We start from the raw sequence: 20860 nt of genomic DNA on the forward strand, positions 1-20860 counted from the left end.
TAGACGCCTATTCTTTTATAACTCTACCTATGGTGCATGGAGTTGTTGGTTAGATCCCAGCTCGCGCTGAATGAACTTTATTATGGACAAACACCGTGTGCATGAGTTTTCTCGGGTTTCTCCAGTTTCCTCCCACTTTCTTCATTAAACGATTTCATTCGTTTCTCACCATCACTGTCTCCATTAGCGTAGTCGGCATAACGTGGAACATAAAACTTAAATATTTCGTTTCGTTTTTCTTTTATAACTGTATATCACGTTTTCTGTGACGAGAGCAACATCTAAGCGAGTATTCAGTAAATTAAACCACTAAAACCTATATTCATTGAACAATAGTACAGAAGGAAGTTTAGCCCTTTGGCAATCTTCAGCATGGACAGCAAAAAAAGCCAATACATTGATATTGAAACAGTAGTTAACGAATTCCTCTGCGAAAAAGATCACCCGTACTGTTGTGTTTCAGATGATAATTTATAATTATACTTAATTGGTTGAAATTTCTACATAGTTGTGGGGGCGAGATACTGAAAAAATCCCTACCAAGAGGTGAAGGTGACATGTAAAAGTAGTCAAATACGAACGAAATTAGTGTAATTCATATACAAAGATGAAAAGTGACACTGTGGATGCTGCGTAAGTCCAAAATAAGCCTTGGTTGGCTTCGAGTTGACAATGGGAGGGTGACAGGAATAAAGAATCGAAAATATCCTATATTTGTGTCGAACGGTTAGTTTTCGGGATCACTGACATAAAAGATGATATTTCAGATGTGTATATGTCCAAGGTCTCTTGAGTGTACGTCTGATGAGGATCTTGGCTAGAAGATCGAAACGTCACGTGTAAATGTGTTTTTATATTAAATAAGTGCAGTCTTGTTCAGCAGTGTGTTTATTTTTATGAAGAAGCAGATACAACAATTCTTCTACATGTGAAAGATGCAGTTTTATGTGTCCACAAGAATGTTGTTATTTCAACAGTAGATTCAGATGTAATAATAATTGCTTCAGTGGCCCTAAAGGTGTTGCAGGCTCTCGATTTACAGAACTTGTACTTTATTTACGGTTTTGGGAAAAACAGAAAACAGCTTTCACTCTGTGAAATGTTACAAAATTTATGTCCTGAAACTTGTGAAGCATTGCCGTTTTTTCATGCTTACACGGGTTGTGACACAGTATCTTCTTTTCATGGGTTAGTAAAACTAAAGCTTGGAATGTGTGGAAGACACTGCCAGAACTAACGGACGTCTTTATTCGATTGTCTATCTCATTCATTTTATCTGATGATGATTTTGATATGATACAGTATTTTACAGTGCTTCTGTATGTCACAATCGGCGTAACAAAAACAGTCAATGAATGCAGAAGGATACTTTTCACACGGAAGAATATATCCCTTGAAAATATATCCCCTACTGAAGATGCTCTAAGATATCACTTGAACAATGTTTCAAGCCAGTGTTTGGAGACAGTGTCTACAGCGTCAACCTGACATTCCTAATGTTACCGACTGGGGATGGAAAGTCTCAGATTCCCCACCATGGCTTACACCATTATGGACAGTTCTTCCAGAAGTATCAATGAAATATTCGGAATTAACCTACTGCCTCTGCAAAACAATGTGTATGAATAAATGCAAATGTCAAAGCTTGAACATGCAGTGTACCGCCTTATGCTCTTGTGATGGACAATGTATGCAGTGAGTGAGTTATTGATAGATGAGAATGAGAAAAGCATTCCATCCCTAGTACGGAACGATTAAAAATATAGTACTCTTTAAAATTGTTCGCAATTTCTTTTTAAAAAAGAAAGGAAGGAAGGAATATTCATTAAGGTTTCTTTCTTATTTTAGCAATTTTCGAAATAAAAAAGAATAGATTTGAAACACACTTTTGTACATATAATTTTATTTTTAATATTCTACTTGATGTTGATGATGATGATGATGGGTGTTCTGTCCGAGGGCAGGTAGTTGGCCCGAAGGTCCCTGGGCAAGGTGAACCCATGGTGGTGTTGCCATTGCCTTCCATGGGATGATAATGGCTTTCTAAGGACGGCTCCTACAGTTTAACGAAGGATCCGAACCATTTGTGTCCCCACCGGGAATCGCACTCGGAACCCCTTGATTGCAAGGCGACAAGTGGAGCCACTCATCCACCAGGGACACTATATTCTACCTTAACACGCAATAATTAAGTAAATGCTCCCATATTATTTAATTTTACTCCCTTTACTTTCTATTTATCACCCTACTGCCAAAGAACTTAATTGCAATTATTATCTCCCTCCCCTCCTTTTATAGAAGCTCCTATGACTTGTGTCCCGGTGGTTTTTTATTGTGTATTACCATCTAAATAACTATGCCAAATTTTATTCTGGTATCCAGAAAAGAAATATTCTTATTGAAATTTGTACCAAGCGACTGCACTAAAACAAAAAAGTAGTGATTTCGTGCGGGCAAAAGCTCTGGATTGCCAAGGCCTGCATCCTGTGTATGTCCCTGCTGCTCTGAATTGTCAAAAGCTCCTCTTCAAAGGTAAGACATAAAATATAAATAATAAACGTGTAACATAGAATACAATATAAATAGAACATATGTTATAATTAAGAAATAGAAAATAATTATAAAATAAAGTTGGACAATTTTAAAAAACATTAAAACTTGAAAGTAAAATATACTTTTAAAACAATTTTGCATTTATGCAGGGCTACAAACAAGTGAGGAGTGCCATGTAAATTTAGTAACAAATATAATATTGGAAAATTATTTCGAATTAAACTAGCTGTGACTACATTACTTCAAACTTGAACTTGTGGAATATACAATATGAGCTTAGCTCAAATCAAATAATCAATAAGAATGGTCTTGATTGGAAGCTCGGACCATCCACGTAGGAGTAACTTATATTAACCATTCACCTAACAGACAATGACGCACAGGGCTTGGCACTACTTTATCAGATGGTTCTATCAAATGTAACTTAATTAAAACAATAGTAACAAATTTTAAAGCTTTAAAAAGTGTCCTGAAGAAGAGGAAGTTCATTTTGCACATTGTAACTAAGTTACAAGAGGTTTACGTCCTATCTGAACGGCGCATCCACCGAGTCAACTTTTGGAATATCCCCTTAAGGTAGCTTTCAACGCAGCTAAGGGAAACGTATGTGAACCAGTAATAGAATTCTCCGTAGCAAAATGGATAAAGTCATGGTTCGATAACCACAAGGTTCGTGGTTCGAAACCCGTCGCCGAAATCAGATTTTTTAAAATCTTAATTCCTCAGTTCTGAAGATCTTTCTCTCCTTTCGTAATCATCTGATGCTCTAAAAAGAGTTCTCCACATTAATTCGACAACTGCCTAATGTGATCCTCGCAGTTCGAAAACTTCCCTTCTTATCTTTCACAAAATCAGAATTTTCGTCATAATACGAATGATGTCCGATCATTTTTTCCCCAATTCTAAATCTGTGTATACAAATCATCCCTCTCTGTCTCCATACTTGAATCCCTCTCTCTGTCTCTTTCTCTCTCTCTCTCAATGTCACCCAGGAAGTCATATGGCTTGAGATCAAACCTTCGACTTTTGAAACCAAATGTAAGCTCTTTAGCAATGTGCTATCGTAACTCTATAGGTTTGTTGTTAAAACCAGTGTCTTTTAGACTTTATTCGGGGGGGGGGGGGGGAGAAGAGAGTCTCCGGGGACATAAGATTTTCACTTTTTATTAGTGTATTACTATACATTTGATCAAAAAATACGTATTTATGAAGCTCAAGAGAGGGGGAATTACACTCTCCTGTCCTGCCCAAATGACGCCCCTGAAATATTTGCTTGCACTTACTGAAAAGAAATTAAATGAATCATTGAATAAAACTCGTTTCTGTCCGTAGATATTTTAGAGCTCTTGGCAATTTCCATAGATTTCTTAGGGAGCATCTTACTAGCTTGCACTCTTTAAAGAAAGAAAAGAATGAAACTAAAGATGTTTATGAAGCTCTGGGAAGATTGTGTGACTTTCCTTTAATTTAGGCTCTTAAAAATATTTCAGAACAAACGAATGGAAAAGACTGTTTTAAAGCTATAACGTTGTAAACTTGATTCCTGTTTTTTTTTCAGCTGAATGGAAAGAGTGTACTACGTCACACACACTGCTTTAGACAAGGAGAGGTGGAGGACGGGGAGGAGTTGGAATAAATACTAGAAACAACTAATCGATTGATACATGTATTGCGGGAATGCATAAGAAAGCTGGGCAAGAGTTTGTTATTCATTTGGACTTAGAATTTTTGTAACAAATTTTATGCCGCGGACTGTACAACTCTGCTGCAAATAGAAGAGCGTGATTCAAGTGCTTGCCAGCCTAGCTGTGAGATTTTTAAGGAGTTTGGTTTACCAAAAGTCATCTATATATTTACCTTGTCCTTCCGAGAGAGAGAAAAAATCTCGGAGCTACTTGACCAGTCATCACAAAATTTGGTGAAAATGTAGAAGATTAAAAGTTAGGATGCGAGTCCGAGTTCGTTTTTGGAGGCGATACGTAAACTGGAAGTAGTGGAAATTAAATATTTCCGGTTTTAACTTTGATCGCTATAGAATGAAAACGGCAATGAAGAGGTGCGGTTTTCTGTAATCGATTAAGTGTCCTAATATATCATTACATCTCCATCCTTAGCTCTATACCAAAACTCTAAGTGTTAGAACTTCCACTTCAACTTCTTATTTCAATATTGATTTAATTGAACAATAAGAGTAGTGGATAGAGAGAAGCTGGTTATTGGAATCAATTGATGATGCTACAGTTGTAAGAGTTAACATCATCTCCCTTTAACCCGTTATTCAAATCGGATGTGGCAGGATTCACTTAGTTCCAGTTTTAACATTGATCGCCTTACGATAAAAACCGTAACAAATAACAAGAAGCGATTTTCTGTAATCAATTAGGCGTTCCCACAATATCTTCATCTCTAATCTTTCTATTGCAACCCGAAGTGACACAATTAACCACTTCATGTGGTTCGGATTCCACGTTAATCAGTAGGTCCGCGTCTCATATAGCCTCGCTGCTGAACGGGACGTTAAGCTCAAAATCAACTCAACTCAGCAATTAACCACTTGATTTTAACGTTGATCGTTTATAAGTGAAAACGATCACAGATAGCAGAAAGTGGTTCTCTGCAATCAATTAAGCGTCTCAAGTATGTATTGAATCTCCATTCTAATCTCTTAAAACTGGAAGTAGCAGAAAATCAACTACTACAAGTTTTAACGTTGATCGTTATGGAGTAGGAAGGCTAATAGATAGAGAAAAGGTTTGCTACAGTTGATTAAACATCTTAGCAATACATTTGATTTCCATCCTTTATTCTAAAACTGGAAATGGTAGAAATCCACGACTTCCGGTTTCAATATTGATTTACATAAAGCAAAAATGCTAAGAAATGGCGAGAAACGGTGTTGTGGGTTCGATTTAGAGTTTTCAGAATAGGTACCTTTTTCCCCATTAACTCACTATTCAGTGGCGTAGCAGCTGCCCCCGCAGCCCCCGCAGTGCGGGGGGGGGGGCGACGTATAGGGGGCCCCGAAGTCTTGCGATGAATAAAGATTTAAAGAAGTAGAACTTCAATCTTACTTCTATCGGCTTTACAACTAGGGCCCCTTCTCTATACTTTGCAGGGGGGCCCGCAAAAGTGTGCTACGCCACTGTCACTATTCAAATCAGAAGTAGTAGATATCAGTCACTTTCCGTTTTAACGTTCATTGTCCTAAAGCGAATATGGTAACAGCTAGCAACAGTTTTCTAAGCATCTTAAGAATATATTCTCTCTTCGTTCCAATCCTTCTGTTAAAACCGGAAATAGCACAAATTAGTCACTTTCGGTTTAACTTAGATCATTATAGAGTAAAAACGGTGACGGACAGTGAGTTGCGGCTTTCTGCAATAGGCTAAACATCCCAACAATATATTCAATCTTCACTCTGATCTCTGTATGGAAATTGGAAGTGGTAGAAAATCAGTTACTCCCTGTTTTAACGGGGGGCGCGGTGGCTCAGTGGTAGAGCGTTCACCTCTGGTGCTTGGGGTCCCGGGTTCGATCCCAGCCCCCGCCAAGTGAACTTTGTGGTGGACAAACACCGTGCTCGTGGGTTTTCTCGGGGTTCTCCCGTTTCCTCCCACTTTCTTCATTCCACCATTTCACTCATCTCTCATTATCACCGTCTCCTTTAGCCTAACCGGCATAACCGTGGGACGTAAAGCTCAAAAATTTCATTTCATTTTTTCTTCTGCAATCGATTAAGCGTCTCACAATTTATTTCATATACATAATTAAGTCTCTAGCAAAACTGAAATGGTAGAAATCCATTACGACTTACGGTTTCAATATTTTTGGCTTCAATTTCAATTTGTAAACTTTATTTGAAAGCACATATAGAACAATACGTTAATGAATCATTCAGAACTTAGAGGTTTTTACTGAGGAATTGAAAAGGTCTAGTAAGCTGCAAAACTTTAATAATATTATTGAGTATCCTCATTAGAAGTAAGTTGGAGAGTATGGTTATGCTTCTGTGGTATGAAATCCCCTTTATCAATGTTATGCCAAGAAAATGAGAGAATTCAAAACAAGTTCTTACGACATCTGTATTAGAAAAAGTAGAAAAAATCATACAAAGAAAATATTTCATATACAAGTTTGAGTAATGAATTTAAATGTGATAATTTAATTGCTAGAAGGCAAATTGCATACCAGATATTTTTGTTCAAAGTGGTAAATGGAATATTTGATAGCGAAGAATGTGTACAACTGAGATTTAATACTAGGTAACTAATTTACGTAGGCTACTCCACAAATGTTTTATCCTGAAAAATGAAATTAAGTTGTACATCAAAACTGACCACTAGTTAGAATTACAAGAGACCACAATATCTTAACTAGAGACTGTAAAAATATAGATTTTTGGATGTTACATAATATGTTCGTATTTCAACTAAAAATATATTGACCTCCAAAGTAGATTTCTTTTTTGTCACGACTTTCCAAGCTTTCAGCCCATTCTGCTTTTTATCTGTTAAGGGCTTGATTTGGAATGCTGAGATTATTTTATTTCCTCCGATGCTCTTTATCTTGGAAGGAAGATGCCCTATTGGAAAAGTATGACGATACTCTAAAAACTGGTCTGGAATCCATCCTCAATTGTTCTCTTAATAACAACTCTTGGATACAAGCTTCTTTACCAGTCAAAAATGGAGGCCTTGGAATCCGGCGCGCCACAGATATGGCTATTCTGTATTTTTTAGCGTCTTCCTACGGTGCAAATCAAATAGTTAGTTCTCTTCTTCAATGGGATAACGACGAAATCACCAATCCAGATGTGTTGGACTGCATAGCTAAATAGACAAATTTTGTTGGGTTAGACCCTCCGGCTCTCGAAAATCGTAACATCAGTCGGCTTGGGACGAGCCCATCGTTAATTGCCAAGCAGCTTCTTTATTGCAGACTACAAATAACATTGAAGATAAGGCCAGACTTTTGGCGGTCATGTCTCCAGAAAACGGAGCATGGCTTCAAGCTCTATCATCACCACCTCTGGGCCTACACCTATCCAATGAGAGCTTCCAAGTATCAGTTGCACTACGGTTGGGAGCAGATATATGTGAACCACATCACTGCCCCATTTGTAACACCTTTGTAGATAAAAAAGGATTACACGGTTTGTCGTGCAAAAGCAGCGCAGGCAGACACCCATGTCATTCAAATGTAAATGATATAATATTAAGAGCATTAATATCAGCAGGGGTCCCAGCAGTGAGAGAACCGATTGGATGCAGCCGATCTGACGGAAAAAGACCCGATGGTATGACATTAGTACCTTGGAAGAAAGGAAAGGCATTGATTTGGGACTTCACATGTTCAGACACCTATGCCCCCTCCAACCTACAATATGCCTCAGTACAAGCTGGATTCGTAGCTGCTCGAAGAGCGAAAGAAAAAAGGAATAAATATAGCAATCTACTCGATAACTATTGCTTTTGTCGCAATAGCAATTGAGTCTAGCGCTTCTTGGGAAGAAGGAGGCCTCAAATTTATAAAAGAATTTGGCGACCGTCTATCAATGAAATCAGGAGATAATCGAGCAAAAAGTTTCCTGATTCAACGCATAAGCATAGCCATTCCACGGGGGAACGTGTCGGCTATAATGGGAACGTTACCTACTAGTAAAGAGCCAGAAGTAGTCTTTCTTCTGTAATTGCGGAGAAGGGAGGTTAGGAGTAAAAACAGACATCATTGGTGCATCAATTTATGTAGCAACCGAGCAAGGAGTATGGAGAGACAGCTCACAGTCCATAAGTTTATATGAAAAATTACGGCATGAATGCTGTACCGTACGCGAAGATTGTTAAATTATCCATTTGAGATATTTTAATTATTAATTGTTGATATAAATAGTTCTACAGAAGTAAAACCTCACAGATTATGTATCTTGTTTATTCTTATATGTATCGATTCTATATATTAAATATATGGGGCTATCGTTCAGTTGTATGCATGTATGAATGTACGATAGGACATCTATCTATACACGAGGGGCAGTCAATATATTTTTGTCCTCGTTTAGAAGTGAAATGATATATTTAGTTTTACGCCCCACGGTCATGCCGGATAGGCCAAATGAGACGGTGATGATGAGAAATGAATGAAATGGTGGAATGAAAGAAGTGGGAGGAAACGGGAGAACCCCGAGGAAATCCAAGCGCACAGTGTTTGTCCACCATAAAGTTCACTTGGCGCGAGCTGGGATCGAACCAGGAACTTGGGGTTCGGTCCCTGTACCTGAGATGAACGCTCTACCACTGAGCCACCGCGGCTCGTATAGAAATGTTTTTAACTATTTATATGCAAATAATGTACGAAATGCGGCGATGTCTGGTGATACTAATGTGTATATTTTATACTTCTACGTTCGAAACTGTTGAAGATACGGCGTCTGGAAAGAGTGAAATTGTAGAAATAGCAAAAGTGGAATATCGCGCGGTTATAAAGTTCCTCCATGTAAAGGGGATGAAAACCAAGGACGTCTATATAGAGATGAAAACTGTTTATGGTGAAAAGTGCCCATTTTTAAACACTATTGGAACATGGAAGAGACAATTGAAATGTAGACGGATGAGTTTGGAGGACGAATCTACAGAGGGGAGACCGTGTTCAGCGATTGATGATGACGTGATTCGGAAAGTGAAACTCCTAGTGGTGGACGACAGCCAAATTACCGTAAATGCTATTGTTAATGAGTTGAAGATTTCCCATGGCTCAGTATCCACTATCTTGCATGATCACCTACGCCTATCGAACGTGTCCGCAGGGTGGGTTACCAGGTTACTGACTCCTTTTCAAAACAGCAACGTTTTCTGTGTACCCAATGAGAACGACTTTTTCGATCGTTTCGTGAAAATGGTTGAATGTTGGGTATATCAATTTGACCTAGAAACTAAAGTGATGAGTAAACAGTGGAAACATAGCAGTTTTCCAACCCCTAAAATGGCCCGGTGCATCCTTCTGCTATTCATGCTTTCAGTTTTCTAGGATTGTAAGGGCGTTACTATTACGGATTCCTAACTTATGGACATAGTGTGACTGGATCATATTACAGAGGTCTGCTGGGAGAACTTCGCGATGTCCTAAAGGAAAAGCGCCAGCCCACAAAGCCCAGGAAACCATGAATTTTGTCCAACGCCTACAAATTACTTCCCTATCCTCCATATTCCCTGGCCTCGCGCCCTCAGATTTCTTCTTGTTTCCAAAACTGAAACAATCTCTGAAAGGATGGCGTTTCTTCAGATGCAAAGATCATTGCTGCAGTGGAGCACTGGTTTTCTAGCCAATGTGACACTTTCTGCAAAGAGGGGTTGTGGAAGCTGAAAGACCGGTTGCAGAAATGTGTTACTTTGCTTGGTAACTATGTAGAGAAAAAACAATCATATGTGTGTATTTGGCCCTTCTCGCTCTATCCCTTTATAGTGAGGATAAAAACTTATTGACCTTCCCTCGTGTATATATATATATATATATATATATATATATATATACGAGGGGAGTTAAATGAAAACCATAATTATTTTTTAAATATTATTTATTGGTCACACAGGGTACAGAAGTAAATCACTTTTCAACATAGTCCACTCCTCGTTCAATGCAAGTCCGCCAGCGCTTCGGAAGAGCCTGAATACCTGCAGAAAAAATGTCTTTTTGGGCGACGGCGCAACCACTCGTGCACCGCGTTGCGTACGTCTTCATCGGAGTGGAACTTCCTGCCGCCACTCCTTGCTCGCTCGCTTTGTTTCAGGCTGATGGTAATGCACCCATGTTTCGTCACCAGTGACGATTCGTGACAGGAAGGCATTACCGTGACGTTCAGCACGCCACAAAAGGTCTTCGCACGCATCAACACGTCGCTGTTTCAGTTCAGGCGTCAGTTGTCGGGGCACCCATCTTGCAGACACCTTATGAAACTGGAGAACATCATTCACAATATGATGTGCCGATCCATGACTCATGTGTACACATGCTGCAATTTCGTCTATTGTCACACGGCGGTTTTCCAAAATGATGGCTTCAACGGTGCATGTGGCTAGTGGGGCTGCCAATTTGGAACTGTTGTTGCGCCGGTGTTTGTGCATCTGCCGGCTGCTGCCACTTAGGAGAGATCCGGCATACTATCGTAAACTGGAATGCCAACTCACAGCTCACTGGCGCCATATGCGGATTTTTATTTCTACTTTTATGGTTTTCAGTTGACTTACCCTCGTATATATATAATATGCATGTTCCTTTATTGTTCGATTTGATTATAATTTATCTCTTTTCATGTTCGTAATAAGTATTGATATTTATTACAATTATAGTAATACCTAGTGTCAGGGTTGGTTGGTTTAAACCAAAAAACGAAAAATGTTTGTAAAAGTGTAGGTGTTCGTAAAATCTTGTTGAACAAATATTTGTGGGTTATTACGTTTCACTCCCGTATGTTATTCGTATTATGTTCAGACCTAAATTCCCCATTCATTACTCAAAGAGATTATACTACAAAGGCAACTTTTTTTAATAAGTTTATGAATGTTTCTTTTGTGATTTTTTAATAGTTTGTTACGCAATTGCAATTAAAGAAATTCTAAATATTTTTTTCGTGTTAATAATGTTAACTATTGATAAAATACATCGAAATGCCATACGTTTGTTGGGGGAGGGGAGTCATACAAACCCCTCGAGAGGCATTTATTGAAATCAGAAGTATCTTTGGTATCTATTTATGTATAAAATGGTCAGAGCCAAAGTGGACTCAAATAATTCATATCTTTAGTCACTTTTCGTAGTGATATGCAAATTAAGTCGTATTTTTTAACTTGGAGTAGTAAGTCATAGTGAACTAACTTGGACTAAATTAGTTCTTCTGTACTCTGCAGTATTTGAAATTGTCCATAAGTAATTCTGTATAATGGTTTCACTTGTGCAACTGTTTATATTTTTGTCCTTCTGAAATGACTGTTGACAATTATATTAACAAGTATGTAAAGATTAGTTCAACGTATTTTTATCAGGAGTCCTTCGTGAGTGAGTCGGCAGACGTATCGTATTTGTGGCCAATTAGTCCCGGTTTCGAGTTCAAATGGAGGATAATTTCTTTCGGAACGCGAGCAACGGTTTGGATTCCTCTTTAAGCTATAGGTCCCCTTCCAGTATAACCCGGTTGCATAATGACACCAAGGCGAAACAAACTCATTTCTATCCATATGTGATATAAATACATAGAGCAAATTATTTAAACCAAAAAAAAAAACAAACTGGTTTAACCTTCCCTCTCCCCCCCCAAAAAAAACAGGTTTAAACAAAAAAACTTTTTGTTGTTTTTTCAATAAAAACCATGGTTTTTGCCAACCCTGCCGACTGTAAAAGAAGCAACAGCTTTGTTCTAGGTAAATGATAAATAAATAAATATTGATCTACATGGAGTAAAACCGCTATGAAATAGCGAGAAGTGATTCTGTGAAATCGATTTAGCGTTCTAATAATAGGTACCATCTTTTCCATTAATTAACTGTTCAAACCGAAAGTGGTAGAAGTCAATCATTTCTGGTTTTAACGCTGATTGTTACAGAGTGAAAACGGTAATAGATAGCGAGAAGTAATTTGATACAGTTAATTAAGATTCCAAGATTCTCTCTTTACTCGAATCTCTCTACTAAAACTGGAAATAGCACAAATCAACCACTTGCGGTTTTAACTTTGATCGTTATAGAGTGAAGACAGTAACGGAGTACGCGAAGCGGTTTTCTGGAATTCATTAAGCGTCCCAACAATATATTTAATTTCCATTCTAATCTCTCCAATTGATCGGTATAGAATATAAGCGGTTATGAATAGAGAGAAACAGCTTTCTGTAATCGATTAGGCGTCTCAACAATGCATTTCATACCCATTCTTAAGTCTCTACCAAAACTGGAAATTATAGAAATCCGCTACGTCTTCCATTTTCGGTATTGATCTATATAGAGCAAGAACGCTAAGAGGTAGCAAGTGACAGTTTTATGGATTGGTTTAGCATCGTAGTAATAGAGACCATCTTTTCCTCTCAACTTGCTCTTAGTAGAAATCAAACACTTCTGATTTTAACAATAATTGACGTAGAGTGAAAACGGCAACAGATAGAGAGAAATACAGGGTGCGGCACGTAAAACCGGCCCGTCGTAATATTCTGGTATATTGTGTTTTTGGCAACACTTAAATAATCTACCTTCCTACCAAGAGATGGCGTGTCGAGGTCGGGTCGACTTACGTGACCTGCAGCAGTCACGTGCAGCCGCAGCCAGTGAAACTTGTCGAAACCAGTTGAGAAGAAAGGCCTGGTTGTGTTAAGCCGGGTGAGTGTCAGTGTGTGATAATGCCGTATTCGATACCCGAGCGTGTTGCCATTGTTGAAGGGTTCATTCTCACTGGATCTTTTGTGAAAACAAAGAATTTGTTTCGGGAGAAATTTCCAGGACGTTTTGTGCCAGCAAAAAGCACCATTCAGGAATTGATTGAAAAATGGCGGCGTACAGTATCGGTTCAAAATGCTCCCAGGAACAGACGACCATCTGTCTGCACATCTGAATTAAAGATGCAGGTGGAGGGGATAATGACAAGAAGTCCTCGAAAGTCAACCAGGAGATTGAGTCAACAGGTTCATGCGAGTGAGAGAAGTTGCAGACGTGTTTTAAGGGGACTGAAGTTAAAACCTTACCGGATAAGTGTTGTGCAAGAACTGAAGGAGCCTGACCTGCAGAAGAGGGTGCATTTCTGTTCATGGCTGTTGAGCAATGTTGCCAGTGGTTTCTTGGATCCACTAATGCTCATCATGAGTGACGAGGCGTGGTTCCACCTGTCTTGGTACGTAAATTCCCAAAACAATCGGTATTGGTCGACAGAAAATCCACACGCAATCCACCAGGTACCCTTGCATGATGAGAAGATTGGTGTTTGGTGTGCCATTTCCGCCACACGCGTTATTGGGCCCATATTCTTTGAGACGACAGTGAACAGTGACGTGTATATGGGAATCCTGGAGGAGTTTTATACACACTTGACCGAAGAGGAGCGTCAGTTATGTTACTTTCAGCAGGACGGTACAACATGCCACACATCAGCTGCATCATTGTCCCTTGTGCATGAGATGTTTACACCAGAGAGCACAATCAGCAAAGGCTTGTGGCCTCCTCGGTCACCAGACTTGTCCATGTGTGACTTTTACTTATGGAGACTGTTAAAGGGAAGAGTATACGAAACAAATCCACACACAATTGAAGAACTCAAGACCAGGATCCAGGATGTCACCAATAGCATTACAACACAAGAACTGACAAGGGTATATATGAATCTCCACAATCGTGCTCACATGTGTGTTGAAGTGGGCGGAGGACACTTTCAGCACCTGCTGTGAAGGTGAGTAGTCATATTCAATACATTACATTTCATTTATGTGTTGTAGTTAATCATATTCAATACATTACATTTCATTTTATGTGTTCACTTACGTGCCGCACCCTGTAGTTTTCTGTAATCAGTTAAGTAACCAAAAATATATTCCATCTCTACTTTATAATCTCTACTAAATTGGTAATGGTATAAATCTATGCCACTTCCGCTTTATATAATAATTAAAAAATATTACATCATATGAACCAAACTTCGTTACGTTGTGTACACGTAACAGTACTATTTACTTGGTTCTTCTACTCTCTCACGACATAGTAAACAAAACTCTTAAAAGTAATTGTATAATTGATTTAATTGAAGAAATGCTAACAATATAATCAAGCGGAAACAGCTATTACAAACTGGCAATTCAAATTAACCCCATCTTCCACGTAACCTTTCAGAACACCTGTAGTTCTTTTGAGAGGTGTAAGAATAAAAAGTAAAATATGTTGACAGGTAAAATGTACTGTTTAGCTCCACTAGTAATCTTCCAATTTGGTGAGCTGGTAACAATTCCGATTTTTAATGCTTTGAAAGATCGTCTGAAAGAGCAAGGTAAATTATAGTGTACTTGTGAAGAACCGTTCTTGTGATTAATCTCCAGTAATATGATATAATTTGTTTTCAGACACAGAAGCTGGAGAAAAGAAATTAGAAAGCTACGAAGAAAGAAGATTCGACAGCAGAGAGCAAGAGAAAGAGATGAACATTTAATGAAAGGTGAGCACATTACTAGATAATTGAAACTCCCATCTGACTTTTTCAGGTGAATTAAATATTCTACAGATTTTCACCCTATACCAAAGGCAATTCCAATATACGTATATATTGTCCTGATTATTATCACAATCTTTGCATTTTTGCATGAAAGTAAACGACTACACCGTAAACGTAACTATTCGAGGATGTCAAAACATGAAATGTACATGCTGTTCCATAAAGAATGACCGCATTCTTTATTTTTTTAAGGCAAAAAAAAATCCAAGTTCAACTTTGAGTATCTTCGGAGAAAAGTAAACCAGGTTCGAACCTCGAAGCCAACCTTTGCAATCGGGAAAAAATGTGCAGATATGTTTTTCTTCTTTTAAGTACAATAAGACTTGTTACCAAGTGTAGAAAAAAGCAACATTGATTAAATACTTAATAATACAATATTTCGAAACCTTTTATCAATGTCAGCACATGCTTGTTTGTCATTTAGCTTTCCATAAAAGAAAGAAATCGAACATAATTCTCGCCTGCGTAGCAAAATAAAAGACAAAGTAGAACAAAAACAGCGTTTGCAATGGATATAAATGTAATTGTCCTGAAAAGCGAGTTGTATTTCGTTAGAAGATGGTAGCCCAGAGTAGTCATGTTAGCTCAATGGTAAACCGTTGGATTTCAAGTCGTGAGGTCGTATATTCGATTTCCATCTGAGCCAATTCTTTTTTTGTTGTATGAAATTCTATTTTCCGCAATGCATGAAAAATTATAAAATAATTACATTAAAATACATCAGTTGTATATATTTTCATATAATCATTGCAGAACATAAGTAATATGTTTAAAATATAACATTGAGATAGACGTTCACATTACGTTGGTATTATATATGTGAATGTTAAATACAAATTAAGATAATCGTATAATAGCAATAAATAAGTTATGTAGCATATTGATTAGCAGCTATTTTTCATATAGAGAGTACTTCACAACATTCTCATTACAGCATGTCTTATGTTCTTGAAATATGTCTGTTATACGAGGCATAAAGGGAGGGTATAAATAAAGAATATCCAAAGTCGGAATGCTCGCAAGAACTTCCTGAACCCCAAAATTCATGTGAACAGACTAGAATTGTCATTATGAAGCATGCCATAACGGAAAATCTTTACACAGATTTTCAGTTCAATACCTAAATGCTTTTGTAATATGGAATTGGTGATACCTTGGGTCTCTCTCGCTCTCGCTTGGTCGCTATCTTCTCTGTATTTATATATATAAAATGATGTATGTGTGTGTTTCAACATAATTCTGATATGTTTAGAGCAATTTTAACCATATTTCTTACTATCTGAAAAGAATACTGTCGGGATACATTTAAAAAATGCTAGTAAAGAATCAATAATAGTATCGAATCCATAGTTTCGTGGTTGCTAAGGTAAATAGTTCTACTTTCAATACCACTTAACTCCAATTACGCTCTCATTAGCATCCAGGTTGGTTACGTAGGGACGTGCAAATCTCAAAATGAAGCGATACTAGTGCCGAATCATAAGTTTTCAGCGTCGCTAATAGTGCCGCGTTTCCCATTAGCCCAACTAGGCCCATGGCTAAAGCGCAACATGTTTGGAGAGCGCAAAATTTAAAAATTAAATAATACTTTAATTTTTTTCGTATGAAAAAGTTAGGGAAGGATATGTTAGGTATGCGAAACCGTTACATATTATAGTTTAAAATACAGTATGTGTTGAAGCTTTGGTCAGTGTTTCTTTTGTTAAAAAATCAAGAGCAAATATACTATTTCATGAACAATCCTCTTTTACTATTTCAATATGTTTAATGATAGCGTAAAAAATCTGAAAATAATTCTGAACATATTTCCCGTTTGTTACTTCTTGTTACTTAGTTATAACTGTAGCATGTAGTGAGTGGTATTTAAATGTAATAAATTGTTAATTCGCTGATTAAGCATAATTGAATAAATTTTTATGTTTAAGTTAGCGATGAAGGGGTGGAGAAATATGTAATTGTAGGGGGCGCCGACAGCAAAAGTGCGTAGGGACGCCGAGCTTCTAACTGCGGTACTGGTCGCTAAGTTAATTGGAAGAAGTTTTAATGCTATTTAAGACCAAATTCAACCGTAGCGGTGGCAATACCACTTTGCTCTCCTAATAGGAATGAAAGGGACTGACATCAAAATGATAAAAAAAAAGACCGACATTAGTGTCGAATCCATACTTTCGAGGGTCGCGCAGATAATTCCAGATGGCATATAAGTTAAGCCCCCATTAGCACCCGGAAGAGGTGTGTGAAATTGTGACGTGTAAAAGTAATTGAAAATGACAATTTATAGTGTCAAATCCATAGCTTTCTGAGTCCCCAAGTTCATTGGGAGCATTTCTGATGACCTTTAAGTTTAACTTTGCAAGGCGCACCTTGCCGGTTACTTAATATTTTTTATAAATATATAGACGTATATTGTAGTTAATAATATTCAAAATAGAACTAGTAAATAATACCAGGCCTAGTCTTACAAGGGAGGGTCAGGAAGTGGCGGAGCTGAGATCCGAATGAGACAATTGTGTTTGCATTTGATATAACTAGACGGATCTCAAAGTTATACGTGCCACCGGGCGGGATATCGAGAGTTACAACATATTTTGTAATGTAAAAGCTATTAGCTGTTGTATAGTTTAAACTCAGTCATTTGTTCGGACCGGTTGGTTAAATGGAAATCTCGGCGAACACGTATCCCATCATTTTCAAGCAAGGTTAAAAAAAACAGCTGTTTTTAAAAAGAACAAAACATATGTTTATAACATGAAAAAGATGCTTAAACATGTTTTAAAACAGACACGAAATAAAACATGTTAAACATTTTGAACAGTTTAAAACGATTTTAAACATATATTTCAGAATCGTGTAGTAAATTTTTTGTTAAGATTTCTTGCCTTTTACTAACAACCAGTGATGTTATTCTAATTTTTTAACGTGTGCGTGGGTTCCCTCGTGGTTCTCCTGTTTCCTTCCACTTTCTTCATTCCACCATTTCATTCATTATTCATCATCACCGTCTCCTTTAGCCTAACCGGCATAACGTGGGACGTAAAACTTAAAGATTTCATTTCATTTTCTAATTTTTTAACAACCGGTTCTGTATAAATACATATACAGGATGGTAGGAAACTCCACTGACAAATTTTTGGAGGCGGTTCCTTATACGAAATGAAAGAAAAAAGTTCTAATAAACATGGGTCGAAAAACGTCTCCTTTCAGAGTTATGAACTACCGAAAATTCGAAATATCACATTTCGTAACATCCTGGCTTAGAAACTATAAAGCCTATCCCAAGCGGCTTAAAAGGAATTACACAGGAACTGGTATACGCTGTTTCTAAATATCCATGTTTCAGAATTCACCGGTACCAGCGAAATGAACGCACCATTAGTACTTAAAGAAGTACCCTTTACTTCAACTTCCTTTTCACAGTTCCTTTCACCGATAACGGAAAATGGTAAAACACGGATATTTAGATAGAGAACATAGTAGTTCCTGTGTAATTCCTTAAACCGCTTGGGATAGGTCCTATAGTTTCTAAGTTAGGGAGTTTTCAAAAGTGATTTTTCGAATTTTCAATGGATCATAACTCTGAAAGACATTTTTCGGCCCACGTTTATTAGAACTTTTTTCTTTCATTTCATTTCGTGTAAGGAATCGCCTCCCAAAGTTTGTCGGTGAGGTTACCTACCACCCTGTATATATATGGATAGATAGATAAATAGATGTAACTCTCATAGGAAACAAACCGTACAAGGTAGACAAAAGCAATTTTTTTACTGGATACCACAGGTGATAAGAAGTGACATACACTGCATTCTAATACAAGGTGGTGTGACGAAATTAGATACTACTGCAAATATCTAGGAAACAAATTACCCAACATAGATGGTTGTCAAAAAGTATTGAAAAGATCTTAATACAACAATGGTTGATAATATGTATGCGTATCAAATATACATAAATCACCCTCATCACTACACTCATGTGATCCCAGTTTTCATTCTTGATATCTGAGCATTTGAGATTAAGAAATAAACCGCTTATACTTTGTTCTGCGGAATCATTTGTTTAACTATTTAGTTGTGAGAATTTTTAAAAACAAAGATAGTTAAACTAAAATTTACTGTTCCTGGGTGTAACTGGGTAAAATTTACTATTATGTCTGATTATAACAAACGGTTCTGCGAACTCGAAATAAGACAAGTCATTTTGGGGTTACTGTTTCTGAACGTTTCCTAGTTATGCCCTTAGGGGCTAAACTCACGTTTCATGGAGGCGGGTGAGATTTCAGTTGCAAAATTTGGTTACTATTTAAGAACGCTGATGCTAATAAAATTTTCGAAAAGTAATATTTGAAGTACACTTCACGTTGTGTTAACTTTAGAATATTTTCTGCAAACTTATGTAATTGGTTGCTTTTTTTCAAGTCAATAATTTATTGAAGAAAAGGAATATTTAGGGCGTTCAGAGCACAATGGATCCAAGTCCATTTTCAATAAGGTCCAGTTTTGCTCAGCAAATGAATTCTATTTCAAAACGTAATATCTTCGTAGTCAAGAGTCCGAAATAAATGAAACGAAATCCACGTGAAAGGGCGTGGGAGAGTTTCATATTACTGCCACTAGACAGGGGCGTCATTGGTGCAAGAGAGCAGCCTACCATGAATATCAGATTTTGGGGGCAGTAAGGCAGTTTTAGAAACCTTTTGATAAACAATGTCCAACATAACAAGTTTGGGGTCCTTACACCGAATAAATACGGATGAAATATGGATTATCAAAACTGGGAAGTTGCTTAGGCCCAATTTCCAGAATTTTAAGTAGGCCCGAAACTCGAAATTAGTAAAACCTTTGAAAAAAAAAAAACAAGAGAGCAATTTAGGCCTATAGTTCCTTCCGGTCAATAGATATTGTGTTCAAAGTCCGTATTTGTTCGGTAGAAGGACTTCACTTTTTCTTTTTGTGTGTGTGTGTGTGTGTGTGTACACACACACACACACACACACGTCCGTACATATTTAGCTCAGGAAATCTGCATTACGCTCTCAGCAGCTGAAATTCAGGGTAGGGGCGGATGACCTCTAAACGGACGCCCCTTTTCAGCGGCAATCACATAAAACTCAAGATTGCACCTTGTCACGCAGGTTTTCTTTCTTTCGTTTCGGATTCTTTCTTTCTCTAAAATATGTATGTATGGAAACTGAGAACCAACTGAGAGTCAACGAGTGCCTGCGATATTTCAGAAGCACAATTTAGCAAAGAACCCTTTGTTTGTTTTCTGAATACAACACAAAAACTTGTTTCCATGATAATTCTTTTATTTAGTTTTTACTATCAGTTCTATAAGTAGTCTAACCTTCGACTACGACACCTTTTGCAAGTTAACTGATAAGCATTTAAACAATACGAGAAACGTTAAAAACAAGGGAAAAAAGAGGCAAAATAAATTGTAGATCACCAAATTGACCTGCTGTAGCCACAAGAAATGAAAACATTCACATGGGAAGAAAATAATCTTTTGAATGAGAAATACTCAGGCCCGGAGCCAGCCTGATTTCTTAGGGGGACAGAAGTGAATACTGAGGGCCAATGATTAAGACATGATACAACACCATAAAATTGCATACTTATTTATTATTTACCGAATCTGTAACAGCTATAGTTTCTTTTATACATAATATTCTGTATTGACAATATTACGGTACACAAATTCAAGATTAAGAATATTGATCATTAACAAAGATAAAAAAAGATGCAATACAATTGAGGTGCTTGGGGCAATATAGTGCTATGGTAAACGTAGATGAGGAACGTCATTGTACGTCGCATTTACACGAAACAAAAGCTAATTAACTGAATGTTAGAGTGAGCACATCTCCATTAATCAGGATTGTTCCATTTGCAGAAAACAAAATATTATAAACAGAATATTTTGACATAGACTTTTTTGTCAGAACAAAACTCCAATTAACTTTTATTGTATAATGGCATCATTATATGTTCATTAAAATTAATTTATTATGTTTCTATCTAAATAAAAAGAAACACTATTTTCTTTCACATTCTCATTTTGTAGAAGGCCAACTTGTTTG

The 20860-nt window shown here is 37.3% G+C and overlaps 1 protein-coding gene across 8 annotated transcripts in view; it reads left to right on the plus strand.

Moving 5' to 3' along the window:
* LOC145686323 (U2 small nuclear ribonucleoprotein auxiliary factor 35 kDa subunit-related protein 2-like) overlaps nucleotides 1-20860 on the plus strand; it is a 497978-nt gene that overhangs the window by 104259 nt on the left and 372859 nt on the right. For 7 of the 8 annotated variants that reach the window (XM_081759527.1, XM_081759531.1, XM_081759528.1 and 4 more), the window contains one exon: nucleotides 14633-14724. The exons of the other annotated variant lie outside the window; for it this stretch is intronic. In XM_081759527.1, the coding sequence (XP_081615653.1) occupies nucleotides 14633-14724 (92 nt within the window). The remainder of the gene's footprint in view (nucleotides 1-14632; nucleotides 14725-20860) is intronic. 8 annotated transcript variants of the gene reach the window in all.

This window comes from Thermobia domestica, chromosome 5 (genome assembly GCF_964235325.1).
Source record: "Thermobia domestica chromosome 5, izTheDome1.hap1.1, whole genome shotgun sequence".
NCBI classification, from domain to species: Eukaryota; Metazoa; Arthropoda; class Insecta; order Zygentoma; family Lepismatidae; genus Thermobia; species Thermobia domestica.